Raw genomic sequence first — 20,658 nt, 5'->3', positions numbered from 1 at the left:
GGGCTTTATCTTCCCCCATCTTGGTGAGAAGGTCTCCTAGCTGGATGGCAGGATCCAGACCAGGGAGTCTGATGGGGGAAGACCAGACCTGCTGGGAAAACCTTAGAGGAGCAGCTTGGAGTGGTGGGCTGGAGCCAGCGCACTTGTCAGATTTTCTGTTAAATGTTCAGGTATTTTGTGGAGCAGCTGTTAAACACAGATATTATTAAAAAGTCAATTATATAAGCTTACAATTAAATTACTGTAAAGACAAAGGTGAAGATACTCCAAACACATTACTTCCTAATTATTTTACTACATTTTATTATTATCTATATTCTTGAGATTATTTACATCTTCTGTGAATATCCGTGAGAGATACTGTCCACTGGTTTGAGTAGCTCTTCCCCACTCTGCTCGGTGACTCCGGGTAATAGCTTGAAATCAGCCATGGTGGGAGCATTTACTCCACAAATATCGGCTCTGGCTGCAACCAATCCCAATCCTCCCAGCGCCCCACTGGTGGTACGACCACCCGGGAGAACCTGAGTGGGGGAGACGGGCCCCTGCCCCGGAGGTCACCTGAGCTGTGCCCTGTCCCCCTGACTCACTGGCCCACCTGCAGACGAGGAGCTCTATGCAGGCGTGTACATCGACTTCATGGGCACGGACGCAGCCATCTTCCGCACCCTTGGCAAGCAGACGGCCATGCGCACAGATCAGTACAACTCTCGGTGGCTCAATGGTGAGAACAGCCCGCAACAGCTCCAGTGGGCAGCATGTCTGGGGTGCTGCACGGTGACCCTAAGGCAACACTCATGGAAAATCTGGGGGCCCTTGACTGGCTAGGGCAAGGGTGGTTTCTTATCCTGGGTTAAGGGAAGGGTTGGGGGTGTTCCTACACCTGACCTGGGCAAGAAGCCTTGTCTGAGGAGGGCCCTGCCTGCCGACTCCTGCCCGCCTGCAGACCCTTCTTTCATCCACGCCGAGCTCATCCCTGACAGCGCCGAGCGCAACGATGACAAGCTCTACTTCTTCTTCCGTGAGCGGTCCATAGAGGCGCCGCAGAGCCCTGCTGTGTACGCCCGCATTGGGCGGATCTGCCTGGTACGAAGCCCCTTTGCTGCCCCCTCCCTGCCCAGGCCCGGTCCTGGCTCTTGTCAGCCCAGCTTTGGCGGGGTCTTGGGGGTGAGCGAGCTGATCTGACTCAGCGCCTGCCCCCCCAGAATGATGACGGCGGCCACTGCTGCCTGGTCAACAAGTGGAGCACGTTCCTGAAGGCGAGGCTGGTCTGCTCTGTGCCAGGCGAGGATGGCATCGAGACCCACTTCGACGAGCTCCGTGAGCACCCGGGCGGGGGCCAGTGGCCACTGCAGGGGAGGGCGGCCAGATGGGTGGTCAGGAAAGCATGGTGTGCCCCCTCCCTGGAGTGGGCAGGGCTCTGGGGTATGCTCCCAGCCCCCTCTCTTTCTATCCCCAGAGGATGTTTTTGTCCAGCAGACCCAGGATGTGAGGAACCCAGTCATCTATGCTGTCTTCACCTCCTCAGGGTGAGGCTGGGGCCAGGGCCTGCAGTAGCAGGGGGTGGCAATTTGAGGGGCTATGACTTGTGGAGAACCCCATCCTGGTGGGGAGCTGTGGGCAAAGGCAGGCTGGGGAGGGGCCCTGGGCCAAGGGTCTGGCCACCCGCAGCAGCAGCCTGCCCTGCCCGCAGCTCTGTGTTCCGAGGCTCTGCCGTGTGTGTCTACTCCATGGCTGACATCCGCATGGTCTTCAATGGGCCCTTTGCCCACAAGGAGGGCCCCAACTACCAGTGGATGCCCTTCTCAGGGAAGATGCCCTACCCACGGCCCGGCACGGTGAGGACCCCGCTCAGCCCGCCTTTCCCTCTCCTCTCTTTCTCCGAGACCTCTGCTGGGTCAGGCCCTTTGCAGACGTGGGCCCCACCATTGTGACACTCACAGCCAAGTGGCAGGCGGGGGGGAAGGGTGGACCACACACACGTATAAACTCCCCATTCACCCGCTATAAAGTTGAAGTTAAAAAGAAAACTCCACCGTTTACAAACAGTGTCAGGCTGTGAAAGAAGCCAGCTAGGATCCTGAAACAGAGACGGTGACTGGGTGTGGCAGGGTGCACCCTCTGGGGGCAGGGGCAGGGGTTGTTTGGGAGCTAAACATTGTGGGGGAGGTCTTCAAGGCAGGCTGGAGGTGGGATGGGCAGGAGCCCCAGCAGGGAGGAGACCCAGCTGATCTTGCTGTGACGGGGCCACCGAAGGAGTGGACGCAGGAACACGTCATGATCTGATCACATGGCTAGGCTGGGGCAGGAGCTCCCGCTGAGCAGGGGGTGGAGTGGGGGGGCGGGGGGTCTGGAAGAGCAGTCAGAGGAAGCAGACAAGTGGGTAGGGATGAGGACCTGGAAAGGCCACGGTCAGCTCTGCCAGATGGCTGCCACAAGATCACGGCACGTGAGCTGGGGAGATGGCCATGGGACCTGGCCGGATGAGACCTTGGGACCTCAGCTGGAGCAGGACCTGCAGAGAGGTTGGGTGAAGGGCAGAAGCCCAGATGGGGGGCAGCTCTGAGAAGTGGAGCAGGGGGAGAGAGCAGGTGGACAGGGGAGACCTCTTCTGGAGCGAATGGGCCCGGCGGGCCCTGGGGGGACTGGGCCTGACTCTCATCACCTGCCTGCAGTGCCCTGGCGGAACCTTCACGCCGTCCATGAAGTCCACCAAGGACTACCCTGATGAAGTCATCAACTTCATGCGCAGCCACCCGCTCATGTACCAGGCCATCTACCCTCTGCAGCGGCGGCCCCTGGTGGTCCGCACAGGCACTCCTTATCGTCTCACCACTGTGGCCGTGGACCAGGTGGACGCAGCCGACGGGCGCTATGAGGTGCTTTTCCTGGGCACAGGTACCCACTGCTGCTCCCGGCCCCTCCCACGCTGGGCCCGCCGGGTGGAGGGTGCTGACCCACAGGGCTGGGCCCTGACCTCCTGGGGGGTTGCTACAAGGTTGACCGTGTCACCCCTGCCGCCTCCTTCAGCCCATGGAGCGCTCTATCACCAGGATGACTGAGAATGAGGGTGGGGAAACCCCATTCCCATCCTCATCCATGGTGGCCGGGAGAACAGGGACCCAGGGTGCCTGCGGACCCATGTTTGGGCAGGAAGAGGGACGACAGAGGCAGGCACTTCTAGGACACCCGGGTCCAAGTACGCACATGCTCTCGTGTACACATGCAGACCGCGTTCACCGCTGTCCCAGTAGTTCTCAACCCAGGGGAACGCATTCTGCATCCTGTTCTCAGCTTCCCAAACGAGGGTCTGGGTGCAGAGGGGCAGACTCTAGCTGTGGCGCCCTCCTTATGCAGGGCCAGCCCCCTTAGGCCTCTTGCCCTCATCTGGGGGCTGCTCTTCCACCTTGGCACAGAGCACGCCCACTCCACTGCCCCTGGGGGTCTGGGCCCTGGTGGGGGAAGGGGCTGAGGCTGGTGCCCCTTTCCCAGCACCCTCAGCCCCGCTGAGGCCCTGCCCGGCCCGTTCCAGACCGCGGGACAGTGCAGAAGGTCATCGTGCTGCCTAAGGACGACCAGGAGATGGAGGAGCTCATGCTAGAGGAGGTGGAGGTCTTCAAGGTGGGTGTGACACCACCCGGGCCTGTTGCGCTCACCACAGCCACCCTCGGTGCCACCTCCTGACCTCAGACCTCCAGGTCAGGACAGGAAGGGGGGTCCCCAGGGTCTCACGCTAATGCCTGTTTTCTTCTAGGACCCAGCGCCCGTTAAGACCATGACCATCTCTTCCAAGAGGGTGAGTTTAGGCAAGGTGGGCTGGGAGTGGGCATGGAGCCCGCCTCCCCTTGGGGTCAAGCCTGTAAAGAGAGATGGGGGATACTGAGGCACCTAACGGGAAGGGGAGGAGCCCAGCTCAGCTGGTTCCTAAAGAAGGCTGGCTGCCAGGAGGGAACTGACAAGCCCCTACCCCTACCCACAGCAACAACTGTATGTGGCCTCAGCCGTGGGTGTCACACAGCTGAGCCTGCACCGCTGCCAGGCATATGGGGCCGCCTGTGCCGACTGCTGCCTCGCCCGGGACCCCTACTGCGCCTGGGATGGCCAAGCCTGTTCCCGCTACACAGCATCCTCTAAGAGGTGCGGACCCTGAGATCTTGGGAATTCTGACCGAAAGGCTCTGTCCTGGGGGTCTAGAGATGGATGTGATATTGCCCTGGGGGTCTCTGTGGGTGAGGCATTCTAGCCTGGAGTTTTGGGGTTCTAGAGACCTGGTGGTGGGAAGTGCGGGGGATAAGCTTTCTTGAGAATACTTCTTTAGGAGCTATCTTCATCCAGGCGGAGCCGCCGGCAGGATGTCCGGCACGGGAACCCCATCAGGCAGTGCCGTGGGTTCAATTCCAACGGTGAGTGTGCTGTGTCTTATTACCACCATGTGGCCCGCAGAGCTGCTCATGGGGCCCGCTCTGCACAGACCACCCATGGTCCACGGAGGTGAGGGGTTTTGGAGAAGGGATGTCCCTGGCCACCCACTCCAGGAGTGGGTGCCTGCGGGCACAGCCCTGCCTGTGTGTGTGGGTGTGTGTGGCTGTGTGTGCCCCTTGCCAGCCTGCGGCCTGCCCAGAGGTGGAGCTGCTCTCATGTGGCGCCCTCTTGCTGTGCAGCCAATAAGAACGCCGTGGAGTCTGTGCAGTATGGTGTGGCCGGGAGCACAGCCTTCCTTGAGTGCCAGCCCCGCTCGCCCCAGGCTACTGTGAAGTGGCTGTTCCAGCGAGATCCCAGTGACCGGCGCCGCGAGGTGACTTCCTGTGCCCCACGGTCCTTGCCGAGGATGAGGGTGTCCCTCATACAGTAGAAATTCCACATGGGTGAAGCGTGGTATAGGAACCAAGAGTAGGGCAGAACTCATTCTAAGAAAGTCCTTCCAAGCACCCTTGAAATCATTTGGGTGAATCCGGTTATATGGAAACTCTGTGGGGTTTCCATGTACATGGAAACTGTTGGTAGGCATGCCTTTTTATGTGAGAGTTCCATGTGTGTCCTTGATTGGCAGTGTACCTCACTGTATGGAACTGTCATGTGGATGAGTTCCAGCATCTGGAAATTCTATCGGGTAGCCCTCCTATTATGGAAATAGCTTCTAGGCAATCCCTTCTTAAACGGAAATTCTAGGAGGGTGCCCCAACATCTGTTTATTCTCATTAAAAAGAAATTGTATGTATGCTCCAGAATTCTCTCATTGTACAGACTCCCCTTACGGTCATTCCTCCGGAAATGGCAGTGTGTCTTATTCAGATGTCATATGGACACTTCCTGTGGGTTTTTCTTGCTCCATGGAAATTCCAGATGGGTGTCCCTCCACGGGGTGGCCACAAAGGTGGTCTGATCTGGTGGGGACAGCAGGGTGGTCCTGCAGTCCCTGAGTTCCACCCCCTGCCCCCGCAGATCCACGCGGATGACCGCTTCCTGCGCACTGAACAGGGCTTGCTGCTTCGTGCCCTGCAGTCTGGCGATAGCGGCCTCTACTCCTGTACAGCCACAGAGAACAACTTCAAGCACGTCATCACACGGGTGCAGCTGCATGTCCTGGGCCGGGAAGACATCCGTACGGCCCTCTTCCCACCGCCAGCTGCGAGCATTCCACCGCCAGCTGCGAGCATTCCACCGCCCCCGGGCACCGGCCCCCCCAAGCCCCGTTACCAAGAGCTGGCCCAGCTGCTGGCCCAGCCAGAAGTGGGCCTCATCCACCAGTACTGCCAGGGCTACTGGCGCCACGTGCCCCCCAGTCCCAGGGAGGCCCCAGGGGCACCCAGGCCTCCTAAACCCCAGGACCAGAAAAAACCCCGGAACCGCCGCCACCACCCACCGGACACATGAGGCCTGCTGTCTGAGCCCTGCAATGGGCCAGCCTCTAGCCCTTGTTCCTTTTAATATAAAAGATATATATATATATATATATATATATATAAAAATATCTATATTCTATATACACCCTGCCCCTGCAAAGACAGTATTTATTGGTGGGTTGTAAATAACCTGCCTCAACGGCAGCATCATCCAGAACTTAGACTCAAGCTGGTCAGAGACAGCAGAAAACGGAGCCCACCTAACCAGGCGCAGCCAGTTGGCCGGGTCAGGCCAGGACCACACAGTCCCCAGGCTCACCTGGGGGTCTGCCTGCTCGACAGCCACCGGCAGGATCGACAGAACACAGGGAGCGAGCAGGCTCTACCTGGATAGAGCACGGACTGTACACACACCTTTGCCAGTGTGTTTCGGCCTGTGCTGCTGGCGTGCGCGTGGAGGCGAGGACTGCTTTGGAGACACTGGGGGTGGGGGGCGGGGGCTCAGATGCACTCAGAGAAGGGAAGAAGCGGGTGGCACAGGATGCCAGCGCCTGCCTGGGAGAGGGGCACTCAGTCAAGGCCAGCCCTTTCCTGGGTATTTATTCTCTATTTATTGGGGATAGAAGAGGAGCCCTGCCTGGGTGGGGCAGCCCCTCCGGCCCCTCCTTCCCACCCTGCCTGGCCTCTCTACCTCCTCTTCACTTTTTCTGTGCCTCTGTGACTCGGGGGCGGGGAGAACAGCAGAGGGGCCAGGCTCAGGTAGCACTGAGGTGGGAGAGGGCCATAGCAGAGGCCTGGGGCCTGCAGGGGCTCCCCAGGGCTCCCTTCTGCCCACCACTTCAGATGATGGGTGTAAATAGCTCTGGGGGGCAGTTGGGTAGGGGGGTGGGGGCTCCTGGCAGCCCTCTGCTGACCGGCCGCACCTGCCCTTGGGTCCATCTTGCTAATAAACACTGGCTCTGGGACTGGACTTCGGTGTTCTCCTTGACGCAGGAGGGAGGGTGGGAGTTCAGCCCACACCCAGATTTTGTCCTCCACTAATGTGGCTTGACCGCCAGTTCCCCCACGGTCTCCTTTGCAAGATCAGCTTTCATTCATTCATTCAGCCATTTGATCGTTTGCTCACGCTGCTTTCTCACCTGGCTTTGTGTCTTGCCAGGAACTCAGGACTCAGAATTGGCAAGACAAAGCCACAGCCTTCACAGTACAGCTGCCCCTGGCCCGAGAATCAACAAAATTCCCATTCTTCCTGTCTCCTTCCAGCCAGCTCTTAGCAGAGGGCCCAGCACAAGCAAATGTCCAGAGGCAGGGAAGCCCAGGATAAGTGGGGATCTGCTGAAGAGGAGGAAGTGGGGCTGGGGGCCCTGGGCCAGAGTTAATGAGTCAAGCCTTGGTGTGCATGCATGTTCAGTCATGTCCGACTCTCTTTGCGACCCTGTGGGCTGTAGCCCGCCAGGCTCCTCTGTCTATGGGATTTTTCAGGCAAGAATTCTGGAGCGGGTTGCCATTTCCTTCTCCAGGGGATCTTCCTGAGCCAGGGATTGAACCTGTATCTCCTGCATTGGCAGGTGAATTCTTTACCACTGAGCCACCTGAGAAGCCCTGAGTATTGGCAGGGGAAGCCAATAGCTAGGGACGCTCAGGGATCCAGCAGGGTTCAGGGCCATACCTGGCAGGCAAGGGGAGCCAGGTGGGGATGAGGAGGCAGTGGAATAGCCCCACTTTAAGCAAAGCCAATATGTAGAAAGCAGGTTTTTGTTGGTTTCACACACCTGGGCCCCTGTACCACCCCAACCCCCCTGGGCAGTGTGTACAGGCTGCAGAGGCTCCCAGGGCCCACTTGCAGCATGGTGCTGGGTTAGAAGACAAATGGAACCTAAAAGTTGACAGTGGCGCAAATAATCTATTGCTCCTGAACAGATCTCCCCTCACCCAGCAGGGCGGATGTTGAAGCCACCAGCTCCCAGCTCACAGAACCAGTGTCTACTTCCTACATGTTTAGGGTCAGTGTGTGTTGTGTGTGTGTGTGTGTGTGTGTGTTGTTTTTAATTCAAGTATAGTTGATTTATAATGTGTTCATTTCTGCTGTGCAGCAAAGTGCTTCAGTTATACATATATTTATACATTCTTTTAAAATATTCTTTTCTGGTATGGCTTATCAAAAAGTATTGAATTTAGTTCCCTGTGGTATACAGTAGGACCTTACTGTTTATGCACCCTATATATAATAGTTTGCATCTGCTAATCCCAAACTGCCACTCCATCCCTCTCCCACACCGCTCCCCCTTAGCAACCACAGTCTGTTCTCTGTGTCTGTGAGTCTGCTTCTGTTTTGTAAAAGCTCACTTGTGTCATATTTTAGATTCCACATGTAAGTGGCATCATACGGTATTTGCCTTTCTCTTTCTGACTTGCTTCATTTGGTGTTACAATCTCTAGTTCCATCTGTGCTGCTGCAAATGGCATTATTTCATTGAGTTTTGTGGCCGAGTAGTATTCCAGTGTGTTTTCCTGCCACATCCTCTGTATCCCTTCATCTGTTGACAGACGTCTAGGTTGTTTTTTGGCCATTGTGAATAGTGCTGCTATGAATATATGGGTGCATGTATCCTTTTGAATTACAGTTTTCTACAGATATATGCCTAGGAGTGGGATTGCTGGATCATATGGCAACTCTTTTTAGTTTTTTGAGGAACCTCCGTACTGTTCTCCATAGTGGCTGTACCAACTTACATGCCTCCCAACAGTGTAGGAGGGTTCCCTTTTCTCCACACTCTGTCCAGCATTCATTATTTATCAACTTCTTAATGATGGCCATTCTGACGAGTGTGAAGTGGTACCTCATTGTAGTTTTAATTTGCATTTCTGTAATAATTAACAATGTTGAGCATTTTTTCATATGCCTGTTGGCCATCTGTATGTCTTCTTTGGAGAAATGTCTAGTTCTTCTGCCCATGTTTTGATTGGACTATTTGCTTTTTTGTTGTTGAGTTGCATCAGCTTTTTGCATATTTTGGAAATTAAGACATCATTGTCAGTCATCATTTGTAAATATTTTCTCCCTTTCCTTAGGTTGTCTTTTCATTTTGTTAATGGTTTCCTTTGAGGTGCAAAAGCTTTTAAGTTTGATTAGGTCCCATTTGTTCATCTTTGCTTTTATTTCTATTGCCTCCAGAGACTGACCTGAGAAAATACTGGTACAATTTATGTCGGACTGTTTTGCATACTTTCCCTTCTTAGGTGTTTGATGGTGTCCTGTCTTACACTTAAGTGTTTAAGCGACTTCGAGTTTATTTTTGTGTGTGATGTGAGGGTGTTCAAACTTCATTGATTTACGTGTGCCTGTTCAGCTTGCCCCACACTAGGGACAGTCTTCAGTGCTCAGAATATGGGGCCCTGGCAGCCTTGCATCTGCAAGAGCTGAGTGCTAAGGCAGCAAGTTTTCTGGGGAGTCCAGCCAGGAGGGGGCTGAGAGCCCAGGATCTGAGTCTTCTCATGGGAGATGGCAAAACTCCAGAGGCTGCAACTCAACACCACTTGCTCAGCTGAACCACTCCCACTTAGGAGCACACCCTGTCCCATCCTAACCTCACAGACATCTAACCCCTAAGCTGAGGCAGGCATGCCCTGGAGATACCCCTGACAGCTCCTAGAGCACCCACAGGGGACAGAAGAGGAGTGGGGCTCATCCCCTCCTCCCCTGGGAATGCCAGACCTGCTCTGAGACTCAGTGTTCCCATCTGATAACAGGCCTGCAAGATATTCCCTGGAAGAGCCTGGCCACGTCTGCAGGTCAGACTGCTGACCTCAAGTTTATGGGTACACACACGTGCAAGTGTGCACACATACAGGTAGATACGTGCACACAGGCAAGTCCACACACACGCATTTCACATGTGCATGCGCTTATACATTCACACACATGCAACATTAACCCACGTAAGCGTAGCAAAGTACACATATAAACACACACATAAGAAGTGCACCAAAACATCCATGCACACACACACGTGGTACACAAACAGGCAAACACAGACATACACTTGTACTCATGAAACCACAGGCACATGTTTACACGCAGGTATACACAAACATATGTCATTGCCTTGCTTGACACCAGTACAGGATACACGCACACGCACCCAAGTCTGTATGAATCATGGAGGCAGGGAGAGGCCTCACCGGGTTGGATCCAGCCCTTGGCACAGGGCAAATGCAATGTCCACATTTCCTTCCTGACTCCCTGTTGAGCGTGGAACCCTGGCCTGGAGTCACCGGCCCTTCTCAACCACCTCCTGCAGTGTGATCCTCTGAGCCTCCGCTTCCTCATCGGTGCAGGGATGTGGGGCATCCGCCAGGCTGCTGTGAGCTCGGCAAGGAGCAGTGCTGAGCCCAGTACTAGGCAGTGGGCAGGTGCTCCTTGCAGGCTTCTCCTCCTCCCTGCTCCCAGGCCCACCCCTCATTACCCCCACCCCCAGAACTGAGGCCCTCTCTTCCCCTTTCTGAGCCTGAACCCCCCAGAACTTGTCCCCCTGCTTTGGAGCAAGGGCTGGACTACCTCCAGGGTCTCTCCCAGAGGGTTTGGGGAGCGGCAGAGAGGGGGGTGCAGAGTCAGCAGTTGAGGGATTGGGGCTATGCCAGCCTGATTAGGAGGGCTGGGGGCTGAGCTGGATTCACCTGTCCTTGTCTCTGATTGGCTCTTAGATACCAACAACCCCCAAATCCTACTAAGCAGCCCCACCAGGCCCTGCACAGATCTGCAGACAGCCATTGGATTCCCAGTTCGGGGGTCAGAAGGGTGTCCGAGGAGGCCAGAGGCTAGCCCGAGCCTGGCTCTGGGGAACCCCTCCATCCGGAAGAACCAACTCACGGCCCTCCTCCTTCACCTCCTGCCAGGACCATGGGGGCTGGGGCCAGCGCTGAGGAGAAGCACTCAAGGGAGCTGGAAAAGAAGCTGAAAGAAGATGCTGAGAAAGATGCTCGAACCGTGAAACTGCTGCTTCTGGGTAAGGGGGTGGGCTGAGGAGGGGCCACATCTGCCAGTCAGAGGCCTGGGGGCAAGCAGGTGGCCCTTCTGTGAAGCAGGTGTGATTTGGGAAACAGAATGAGCCTACAGCCTAGCAACAGAGTGGAGTCCAGGCCAAGCAAGACCAGGCCTGATGGGCGATACTTTTGGCTCCCTAAGGCTAGGTATCCCACAGAAACCCTCTCTGGAGGGCTCAAACCTCAGGCAACCTCCCCTCCCAAGATGTGTGTGCCAATCACACTTTTTTGAGAGACGTGTGTTCAAGGCCCACTTTTGCCCAGGCTATGTTCCCTCAAACTGCAGCCTTTAGCTTGACGGGCCTGCTGGGCAGGGCTCAGAAGCCAGGGGCCTCATTGGGAGCACCACAACAAGGCTGCTGCCTTGGGAAGGAGAAGGTCACAGTCCTCCTGAGAGTAGGTAGCTTCCAGGACCTCCCAGGTCCACACACAGTGGCCCTCAGTTTCCAGAGCTTCATTGCTGGCAGACCTGCAGGACAACTGAAAGGTGTAGAGGGCTACTAAGGCCCAGCGGAGAATAGATACTTGGTCCCATGGGTAGTGAGGGGACATAGGTCTGATCTAGTACTTCCTCCTGCCACCACCACCGAAGGAAGGAACTGCTTTGAGAAGGCACCTCAGGCTTCACCAAGGCTGTCCAGGGTTCAGCCAGACAGGTGAATGTGTGTAAAGAGACCAAACCAGAGTACCCCAGGAAAGACAGGCTAAGCCAGAAATCCCATTAACTGCGCCCGACACCCACACGAGAGCAGGCTCAGAAGGACTGTCAGCTCTGTCTTCTCCCCCAGCAAAACGTGCTAATTCCCTCTGAGCCTCTTGGGGTCACTCCCTTCCACCTCAGGTGGAAAAGCAGGGGTTGACCTGGCTCAAATAATCCCATGCGCGTAGTACCAGAACCGTCCACAAGGTGGAGCTCCAGGTTTCTTTATTTTTGGCCTCCGAAAAATAAGACAGCCTACAAGGTGTTGGAGGCTCCAGGACAGAGTTGAGGTTGTCCATTAGCCTCGTCAGCCCACTTTGGTCACTCCTGACATTTAGGTTTTGCTGCCGGAGCATTAGGACGTTATTTTGGGAGTGTGGTAGGGAAACGGGTGGGATAGAGGGGACAGTGTGGTCTGCGGATCTCCGAGGCCGGGTTTCCATTCCAATCCAGGTGCCGGTGAATCCGGGAAGAGTACCATTGTCAAGCAGATGAAGTGAGTGCCCCCACCCTACCTGAGGCCCTGGGGGTGGGTGGTGCCCCTGCCCTACCGAGGCCCTGGGGGTGGGCGTGCTCTGGAGGTCTGATCCCCGACCCACCCAAGAGGTGCTAACCCAGCTCCTGTGGCTGTAGGATTATCCACCAGGACGGGTACTCACTGGAAGAGTGTCTCGAGTTCATTGCCATCATCTATGGCAACACGCTACAGTCCATCCTGGCCATCGTGCGTGCCATGACCACGCTCAACATCCAGTACGGAGACTCTGCGCGCCAGGTGTGCCAAGAGACTAGCTGAACAGGGCTTCTGGGGATCCGAGGCTGGGCCCCAGCCCCTGGTTACCGCCAACCACTCCCCTGCTCTCAGGACGACGCCCGGAAGCTGATGCACATGGCAGACACCATCGAGGAGGGTACGATGCCCAAGGAGATGTCAGATATCATCCAGCGGCTGTGGAAGGACTCCGGCATCCAGGCCTGTTTCGAGCGAGCCTCGGAGTACCAGCTCAACGACTCTGCTGGCTAGTGAGAGCACAGGCCAGGTGCAGGGGTGGAGGGCAGGCAGGGCCCTGGCACATCCCTCCACCCAACCCTACCCACACCCCGTATCTCCCACAGCTATCTCTCAGACCTGGAGCGCCTGGTAACCCCGGGCTACGTGCCCACGGAACAGGATGTGCTGCGCTCCCGTGTCAAGACCACGGGTATCATTGAGACGCAGTTCTCCTTCAAGGACCTCAACTTTCGGTAGGACACTGAGCCCTGATTCCTGCTCTGGAGTGGGGAGGCCTTCCCCAAGTTCACTGCCCGAGGCCTGCTGGTCTCAGAGGTCCCAGCCCTTCTAGAGACCCTGCCACTTCTCCAGCACCCCACCGGCAGAGAAGTCCGGTCCCTCCGGATGCCAGGCCCATCTGGGTGCTTCCCAGCCAGCATCAGGAAGCCAGGGGATGCCCGTGGGCGTCTCCGGGGGACTTGATGCCCGGGTTTCCGGTGCTCACGGCCCCGCAGGATGTTCGATGTGGGCGGGCAGCGCTCAGAGCGCAAGAAGTGGATCCACTGCTTCGAGGGGGTGACCTGCATCATCTTCATCGCGGCGCTGAGCGCCTACGACATGGTGCTGGTGGAGGATGACGAAGTGGTGAGCGTCTGGGCCGGGCCTGGGCGACTGAGCGGGGAGGGGGAGAGGAGGAAGGGGAGCCGGCGCTGCAGGCGGGCCGCTGGGAGCATCTGAGAGAGGGTGTTCGTCCCAGAGCCCTCTGCAGGAGGAGACGAGGCAGCCTCCTCATCAGGAGATGAGGGAGAGTGGGTGAGTGGGAGGAGAAGGAGAGTCTTGGAGCTGTCTGAGTGGGGACCCGGAGCCCAGAGAGCAGGTTGGGGTCGGCCAGTCAGTCGCAGTTAGGTGGAGGGGGGTGGCGACCCCTGTCCCTCGGTGCCGACAGCCTCTGCCCTCCTCAGAACCGCATGCACGAGAGCCTGCACCTGTTCAACAGTATCTGCAACCACCGCTACTTCGCCACTACGTCCATCGTGCTCTTCCTCAACAAGAAGGACGTCTTCTCGGAGAAGATCAAAAAGGCGCACCTTAGTATCTGCTTTCCGGACTACAACGGTGAGACCCTCGGCCTGCCACCGGGCAGCGCTCCAAAGCCACTCTCTCGGTCTGAGCTCCTCCCACCGCCGCGGGAAGGCTTCGTAGCAGGGACTGAGAGCCCCCCACCCCTCCCCTGCCAGGGCCCAACACGTATGAGGACGCCGGCAATTACATCAAGGTGCAATTCCTCGAGCTCAACATGCGACGCGACGTGAAAGAGATCTATTCCCACATGACATGCGCCACCGACACGCAGAACGTCAAGTTTGTCTTCGACGCTGTCACCGACATCATCATCAAGGAGAACCTCAAAGACTGCGGGCTCTTCTGAGGTGGCTCCCCCGCGGGCCGGGATGCTCCTCTGTCTTGCCTCTTGATCTCCGTACCCGGCGGGGGCCCCATCCCCAGCTCCTCATCCCATCTGCAGGCCCCTCCCCAGCTTTCCAGATCCACTCCACTCCCTGGCGTCTGGTCCCCGGACTTTCTGACCCTTCCGCTTCCGGGTCCCACTCTGGCTCCTCAGGCTCCACCCCTATGGCCATAGGCCCCGCCCCTGGCTCACAAGCCCCACCCACTAACTCTCTCTTGACTCCGCCCCAGTCACTCAGCTAGGGCATTGCTTCCACGCCCATCTCCATCTGTTGGTGCTTAGGGATGCTGACTCTGTTCCTTCTTCTCTTCACAGGTGCCTGAGCTCATGCGTCCCTAAGACCCTGCAGCCCTTGACACCTTGTAGCCCCAATGCACATGACCCTATCAGTCCCCAGGACTCCTGGGCCCCAGCCTGTGGCCCCACCAGCCACACACTCAAAGCCCTAAATCCTGCTAGCCTTGAGGCCGTATAACCCTCCCTCGTGGCTCCCAGGATTCCCAGGCCTCTGGGAGTCCAATGCCCCCAGCCACCCCAGCACTGCCCTTCACGGCCTGGCTGCACTGGCCTCCCAGACCTACCACAGCCAGCCCCAGCTAGAAGCAAGCAGGACTTGGGGCAGCTACAGCTCACGGTGACTCAGCAGTACCCCCACTGACCAATCTCCTGCCTCTCTTCTGCCCCAGGAGGCCCATGACTCACCTGGTGAGTCTGGGTTCAGCAAACAGCCCTCCCTCCCAGAGCTTTATGAAGGGCAGGGGGCAGGCATGGAACCCTCCTCTGAGCAAGCCTGCTGCTTACCATCAGCCCATTCTAGCCTTACCACCTCCATGTGTCAGGGTCTGATGCCCATCTGCCCAGTGGCCAGTGACTGCCCCACCCAGCAGATTCAGGAGTCCAAAGTCTAAGCCAGCTCTGGCCTGTGCAGCTTGTACAGAGACGACTTAGTGAGTCAGGGCAAGCCTGGGGGCTCCTGGTACCAGGAAGAGACTCAAGCTGGAAACTTCCCGGACCCTAACCCCTCCCCCCAGAGGCTCTGCCCACGCTGTCCTTGGACACCAGAGTCATGTCCCACTCCCCTCCACCCCACAGCACTCCAGGTCAGCCACTCTGTCGAGGGAGGGTACTGTTGACACCAGTTGTGGCCAATGGTCAAACTGTCCTGAGGGGTGGCTGGGAGCAGAGTCCGGGTTCCATCGATCACCCCCAGGCAGAGGATTTGAGACCGGAAGGAGGCCCAGATTGTGCCCAGAGGGGTCTGCCTCAGGTAGGGTCAAAAGCAAACCCATGTGACCCCCTTGTCCCTGCCAGCAGCTTCTCTCACCCTTCCCATTCAGGGCCCTGGTAGGAAAAAAATAAAGCCATGCCTGAACCATCAGGGACAAAAGCCCATGTCCCCTTACCCCTGCTCCCCACTTCCTCATCAGTACCTAGTCCTTGCTGAAGCCCCTGGGCCATAGCCCGTGCTGTAGTCAAGGGCAAGGAACATCCCTCTAACAAGGCCAGGGCATAATTTGCACTCCCTTCAGCTAGATACACAAACTTAGCAATAAACCTTTGCGTCAGGCCCTGGTTGTCCTTTTTTGGGGGGAAGGGGAGAGTTAATGACCATGAACCATGCAAGTTTATTCAATGCCCCGTGCTGGACTGGATGTGAATGGGGAGATGGTTCTTTCCAGAAAGAAGCAGCTGACCCGGCATGCCAGGGGGCACTCTTGGGGGCATGGGATCAATTTGGGTGTCCTGAGAGGGATTGAGGGGATAAAGGGGCCATGGGAAATGTTCACAAGGACAATCTTGGATCAAGAAGGGGTTGTGAGCTGGAAGCTCATTCTGGCATGGACAGTAGGGTGTAAATGGCCCAGGAATGTGGGCTTTTGGGTCACAGGAGTTGCGTGGAGCAGGAGCAGGGAAGGGAAGGGAAGATGGAAGAATAAGCAGAAGGAAGGCTGGACAGGTGCCACCCACCAGCCCAAGGGCCTGTGCTTCCTCCAGAAGACGATGGGTCCAGGAAGCCCTTGAAGCTAGGATATAATCACAGGGCTGAGATTAGGGTGAGGCAAATGAGGCACTCACCTCAGATGTAAAACTTAAGGTGGTGCCAAAAAAATCTCAGTAATCAAGATAAATATTAATGCAGTACTTTCAAAAATCAAAAATCAAAATTACCTGCGAAAATCCATAATGAATAGAATATCAAAATTTTTCATCAAGACAAGATCCAAGAGAGCCTGGTGGAACCATATTGGACCCTGAAGCAAAAGGAAAAATGTCCACTCCTATCATATATGCTTTCATGTAATTTTAAAGGTTAATTTTTTTTAGCAGAACATTAAAGTAGTTGAAGAAATGTCAAATAAGTCAAAAGTAAGCATATTAAAATTTGCAACATTAAGCTTGTTGCTTCAGTCGTGTCTGACTCTTTGCAACCCTATGGGCTATAGCCCACCAGGCTCCTCTGTCCATGGGATTCTCCTGGCAAGAATGCTGGAGTGGGTTGCCATGTCCTCCTCCAGGGGATCTTCCCGACCCAGAGATCGAACCTGCGTCTCTTATGTCGCAATCCAGGGATCAAACCTGCATCTATGGTTCCACATCGGCAGGTGGGTTCTTTACCGCTAGGACCACCTGGGAAGTCCTACTTTAAGCTTGAGTATTTTATTTATACCTAAAACAGTATTTATAGTGTTATATAGAGGAGACCCGGGTTCGATCCCTGGGTTGCCATGATCCCCTGGAGAAGGACATGGCAACCCACCAGTATTCTTGCTTGCAGAATCCCATGGACAGAGACGCCTGGCAGGCTACAGTCCGTGGGATCGCAGAGAGCTGGACACGACTGAGCACACGTTCACATTCTTGGCTTTAATGGGAGTAAAATCATCAACGCTATTTTCCAAATCTGTTTCTGGAAAACATAATCATAAAAATTTTCATAAAAGCACGTATATAGGGACACACATTTTTCCTGGAGGCTAGGCATGGGGGGATGAGAGGAGTGGGGCTGGGAGGCTCCATGAGGAAGAGATCTATGTCATTACGCCAGAGGACCAACATCTGCAAGGAGGGGGACTCAGTGACAAGGGTCTGAATTTGTATGGTGATCAAGTGCATGTGATGCCCCCACCAAGCTGGGGTTGCAAAGGAGTGTTGAGAGGACTGAGTTTTCTGGACCTATGGCCACCTGGGGGAGAGATCCAGGAGTCAGACAGATTCTTGGGACTGGGCAGAAGGCAGCATGCCGGCAGCATCCTCAATGTCCAGGTGGAAGTGGCACAGTGAGCCTGCGTGGGGCCTGAGTGTGGGGTGGAGGTGGGGGGACACTGGATAGGTTAGGGAGCCCAGGACACATGTGGGCAGCCGTTCTAGTGCTGCTCAGAGGCCTGAGGGGGAGGATGGGGCTCGGGCCAGTGTTTCAGGATTCCACTGGGTGGTTTGGGGCCTGGCTAAGCTGGGCTGCTCATCCCTGCTAAGGACCCTCTGCCCAATCAATTTACTGGAGTGAGGTGGGACAGGGGAGGGTGATGGTGGGATTTCATGGGGAGGGGCAAGGCGGAAGACAGAAAGCTTTGAAAGGCTAGAGGAGGCAGACTTGAGACAGGGGGAGCTGTCGGGAGAGCTGGGCTCATGAGGAAGTCTGCCTAGCCACCTTGTCTCAGAAGGAAGGTGATGAGCTACCCAGGCTTCCTTGGCAAGAGACAGAGAAGAGGCCAAATACCATGGAGGCGCTGGACCCCACACTCCAGGTCCTGACCCTAGGGCTGGGATTCTGAGCCGATATTCTTGGATCCCACAGACTGGGGATTCTGCCTGGCCTCCAGCTGCCCTGTTCATGGCCATCAAGTGGAGAGAGAGGGCCAAGTCTCCTGGACGGAAGCCTCCTCAGCCTCACTTACCACACCAGTGTAAATTATACCCTAGCGAGCAGGATCAATGGATGCCCAGTGCCTGATTCACAGTCCAGGGCAGAGGATCAGAGAGCTGGTCCAGAGTCAACATGTGGCCGCACCCTTGTCTTATAGGAAGGGGGCGTTTATTATGGGCACCTCCAGTCACCGCCATCCCTGCTGACCTCAACGCCAAGGTGCCCCTGGGGGGCTTCACAGCCTTTGACTCTGACTCTGGCAGAGCGAACCTGGCCCAGCCATGGAACAGAGATTAAACAGGCCTGGTGAACGGTTAATGCTGCTGACGTCAGGGCCTGGTCGGGTGGCCGCTGGGGGCTTGGGCCCTCCCCACAGGCATGGGGGGCCCACGTGATCTGGGCTCATTAAGCCGCTTCAGTGGCCAAAGAAGCTAGGGGCCAGGTCTCGGGGGAGAGAGGCGGGCCCTCCAGGGCTGTGGGGACAGGCTCTAGCCAGAAGGTCACGAGCTCTGTGGATGCAGGCCAGGGGAGAACCAGACAGGAGGGTTTGCCTATGGGTCCGCTCTAGACTTCCACAGCCCTAAACCCCTGCTTGGGCCCAAAGGGGAGCCTCCCAGACATCAAGCTGGGCAGAGTGTAGTCAGGAGCTGTAAGTGTGGGTCCTCAACCCTGGGGTGTGGAGGTGAAAACCACCCTCTCCTCTAAGGCCTTGAAAGCCCCCAACGTGACTCCAGGCCAAGGGTCTTGCCCTGCACACAGCCCTCCGCCTATCAGTGCTAATCTCATACTCATTCACGTTCCCTGTGGCTAAGCTCTTCCTTCTCTCCACCATGCCCTCTCTTCCCTACCCTGGCAGGTGTCTTTCTTCCCCTTGGCAGAGCCAAGCCCACAGATTGCTTCTCCATCAGGCTTTTCCTGATCTGCACGCTCTAACCTGGCAGGAGCTTTCCTGCCTCAAGGACCCACACAGAGTGCTTGGAGACACTGGGGCTGCGGCTGTGTGGCGGGGTGGAAAGAGCTGCTGCAGTCGGTGGAGGAAGAAAGAGCTGGCTCTTCCTGGGGACTCAGAGGTGGTCCTTCATTTGACTACTGAGGGACAAGTGAGAGTTTGCCAAGGACGTGGGACAGGATGGGGGACCGGGACTGCAGAGGTACAGGGAAGTGAAGGCTGGCACGTTCTTGGAACAGCAGGAAAGAGTGTGGCCAGCTGGGCAGTGGAGGAAGTGAAGAGGCCAGCTGGGAAGAGGAGCAGGTCGGGAGGGTGTCAGGGAGGCTGTCTGGGTGTGAGTCAGGTGCCTGCAGTGTGTCGGAGGAATCAGTGGATACAGATGCTAGGCTCTGAAGAGGACTGGGTTGAAGATGAAGATGGGGTCTCATGGTAAAAGAGAGTCTTGGGATGCTGTGTAGCCAACGTGCCATGGGACATGCTGGCAAGCTGAGAGGAGGCTGCCTAACTGGAGGCTGAGAAGACGTGACTAAAGAGGGAAGAGCAGAGCAAAGGGCTGCCAGGACCCTGGAAGAAGGGTCTGAGTGATCCTGGGACCCTACATTCTGCCTCATGTGTCTGGCAGTTTCTTGGGGCTGTGTGTCAGTTTCTGGAGATGGGGGCTTGGAGGTAGGAGGCTGGGCCGCAGGTTGAGATAAAGCTCCCCACCATCTTCCACTCCAGGTGGCTGCCCCCAGCACTGCAGCTGCATGAACAGATTCCCTCGAGCCTCTGGGAGAAGGTGCCTGGTACCTCTCGGAGCCCCGTAAAGACTGCCAGCTGTCCGGCTACCTCAAGCTGGGCTGGGAGATTCGGCAGGTGGCAGGAAAGGCCTCTGAGCTGTGTTTGCCCTGGCTGGGGCCCAGGCCTAGCATCAACAAACAGGCAGCTCCTCCTCCAGCCGGGCCACAACTGGCCTGGCCCAGGGACCCCACACCACGCTGCCCTAGGGCCTCTCACAGCAGCCCAGCCCAGCCGGCCTCTGCTCCCTCCAGACTGGATTGAGGACCCCAACACCCACATGCCGGTGACCTTGAAGCCAGACCTGGCTCCTCAGGAACTGTCAATAGGAGCACCCAGTCCTTGGCAGATGGCTTCTGTGAGCACCCAGGATGTGTGGAGGTGGGGTGGGGGGGGGCGCAGAACTGAGACCCTGGTCAGCACCTCTCCTATTTGACTCTGTACCACAGGCAATCCTAAAGCCCCTCAGAGGGTGAGTTTTAGGGTCTCTCAGGATCAAAGTAAGCTGTGATCTGGGGATTACATCAGCCCTAGATTAAGAGGGACAGCCAGTCCCTTCCTGTTTTTCAGCCCTCAGCAGGGAGGCAGTTTAGATGGTTTGAGGTTTTCAAGGATTGCCACCATCCCAATGTCTTTCTCTTTAGTCCACCCAGTCCCCTGGCCTTCTTAGCCAAAGCTGAGTCCCCTGTCCTTGATTCACAGCTTCCTTCAAGCCAGGGGAAAAGACAGCTATTTCCTTGTGACACAGAGGGAAACTGAGGTATGCTAGGGCTTGGCTGTGGTGGTGCTGTGAGTCAGTAGGAAGAGAGTCCTGGAGTCCTGACTCCCAACCCAGGGCAGGGAAGGGGTGAGGCCTGTCTTCTGAGGGCATTCTCCCCAATACCAGGGAGGAGGATGGACTTGACACAGAGACATCCAGCTTGGCTAGGAACAGCAAAAGCCGTGGATTAATCGGATCAGAGCCAGTGGCTGAGAAGCGAGGGACAGCTGTTCCGCAACAGTACCCCCTCCAAGTCACTCCC

At 56.5% G+C, this 20,658-nt stretch overlaps 2 protein-coding genes across 4 annotated transcripts in view; both read left to right on the top strand.

Moving 5' to 3' along the window:
• SEMA3F (semaphorin 3F) overlaps nucleotides 1-6,813 on the top strand; it is a 28,717-nt gene extending 21,904 nt beyond the window's left edge. For all 3 annotated transcript variants that reach the window (XM_042236187.1, XM_027957608.2, XM_027957609.2), the window contains 12 exons: nucleotides 605-724; nucleotides 947-1,086; nucleotides 1,206-1,320; nucleotides 1,460-1,529; nucleotides 1,694-1,838; nucleotides 2,676-2,898; nucleotides 3,533-3,621; nucleotides 3,755-3,796; nucleotides 3,980-4,137; nucleotides 4,336-4,403; nucleotides 4,662-4,795; nucleotides 5,443-6,813. In XM_042236187.1, coding sequence (XP_042092121.1) covers nucleotides 605-724; nucleotides 947-1,086; nucleotides 1,206-1,320; nucleotides 1,460-1,529; nucleotides 1,694-1,838; nucleotides 2,676-2,898; nucleotides 3,533-3,621; nucleotides 3,755-3,796; nucleotides 3,980-4,137; nucleotides 4,336-4,403; nucleotides 4,662-4,795; nucleotides 5,443-5,874 — 1,736 coding nt within the window. In that variant the 3' untranslated portion in view covers nucleotides 5,875-6,813. The remainder of the gene's footprint in view (nucleotides 1-604; nucleotides 725-946; nucleotides 1,087-1,205; nucleotides 1,321-1,459; nucleotides 1,530-1,693; nucleotides 1,839-2,675; nucleotides 2,899-3,532; nucleotides 3,622-3,754; nucleotides 3,797-3,979; nucleotides 4,138-4,335; nucleotides 4,404-4,661; nucleotides 4,796-5,442) is intronic.
• A 3,799-nt stretch (nucleotides 6,814-10,612) lies between these two features.
• On the top strand, nucleotides 10,613-15,610 carry GNAT1 (G protein subunit alpha transducin 1). The gene is made up of 8 exons (XM_015102410.4): nucleotides 10,613-10,849; nucleotides 12,040-12,082; nucleotides 12,220-12,361; nucleotides 12,452-12,609; nucleotides 12,703-12,831; nucleotides 13,093-13,222; nucleotides 13,540-13,693; nucleotides 13,816-15,610. The coding sequence occupies exons 1-8, from the start codon at nucleotides 10,744-10,746 to the stop codon at nucleotides 14,004-14,006; spliced, it is 1,053 nt and encodes a 350-aa protein (XP_014957896.1). The 5' UTR covers nucleotides 10,613-10,743; the 3' UTR covers nucleotides 14,007-15,610.
• The last annotated feature ends 5,048 nt before the right edge of the window (nucleotides 15,611-20,658 follow it).

Source organism: Ovis aries, chromosome 19 (assembly GCF_016772045.2).
Source record: "Ovis aries strain OAR_USU_Benz2616 breed Rambouillet chromosome 19, ARS-UI_Ramb_v3.0, whole genome shotgun sequence".
NCBI lineage: Eukaryota > Metazoa > Chordata > Mammalia > Artiodactyla > Bovidae > Ovis > Ovis aries.
This window is presented reverse-complemented; position numbering and strand designations above follow the sequence as displayed.

Bases quoted from the DNA above. Each gene is read 5' to 3' on its own strand.
- GNAT1 (XM_015102410.4), top strand. From the start codon at position 10,744: ATGGGGGCTGGGGCCAGCGCTGAGGAGAAGCACTCAAGGGAGCTGGAA. The intron at 10,850-12,039 runs GTAAGGGGGTGG...ATTCCAATCCAG, and splicing joins CGTGAAACTGCTGCTTCTGG to GTGCCGGTGAATCCGGGAAG. The intron at 13,223-13,539 runs GTGAGCGTCTGG...TGCCCTCCTCAG, and splicing joins TGGTGGAGGATGACGAAGTG to AACCGCATGCACGAGAGCCT.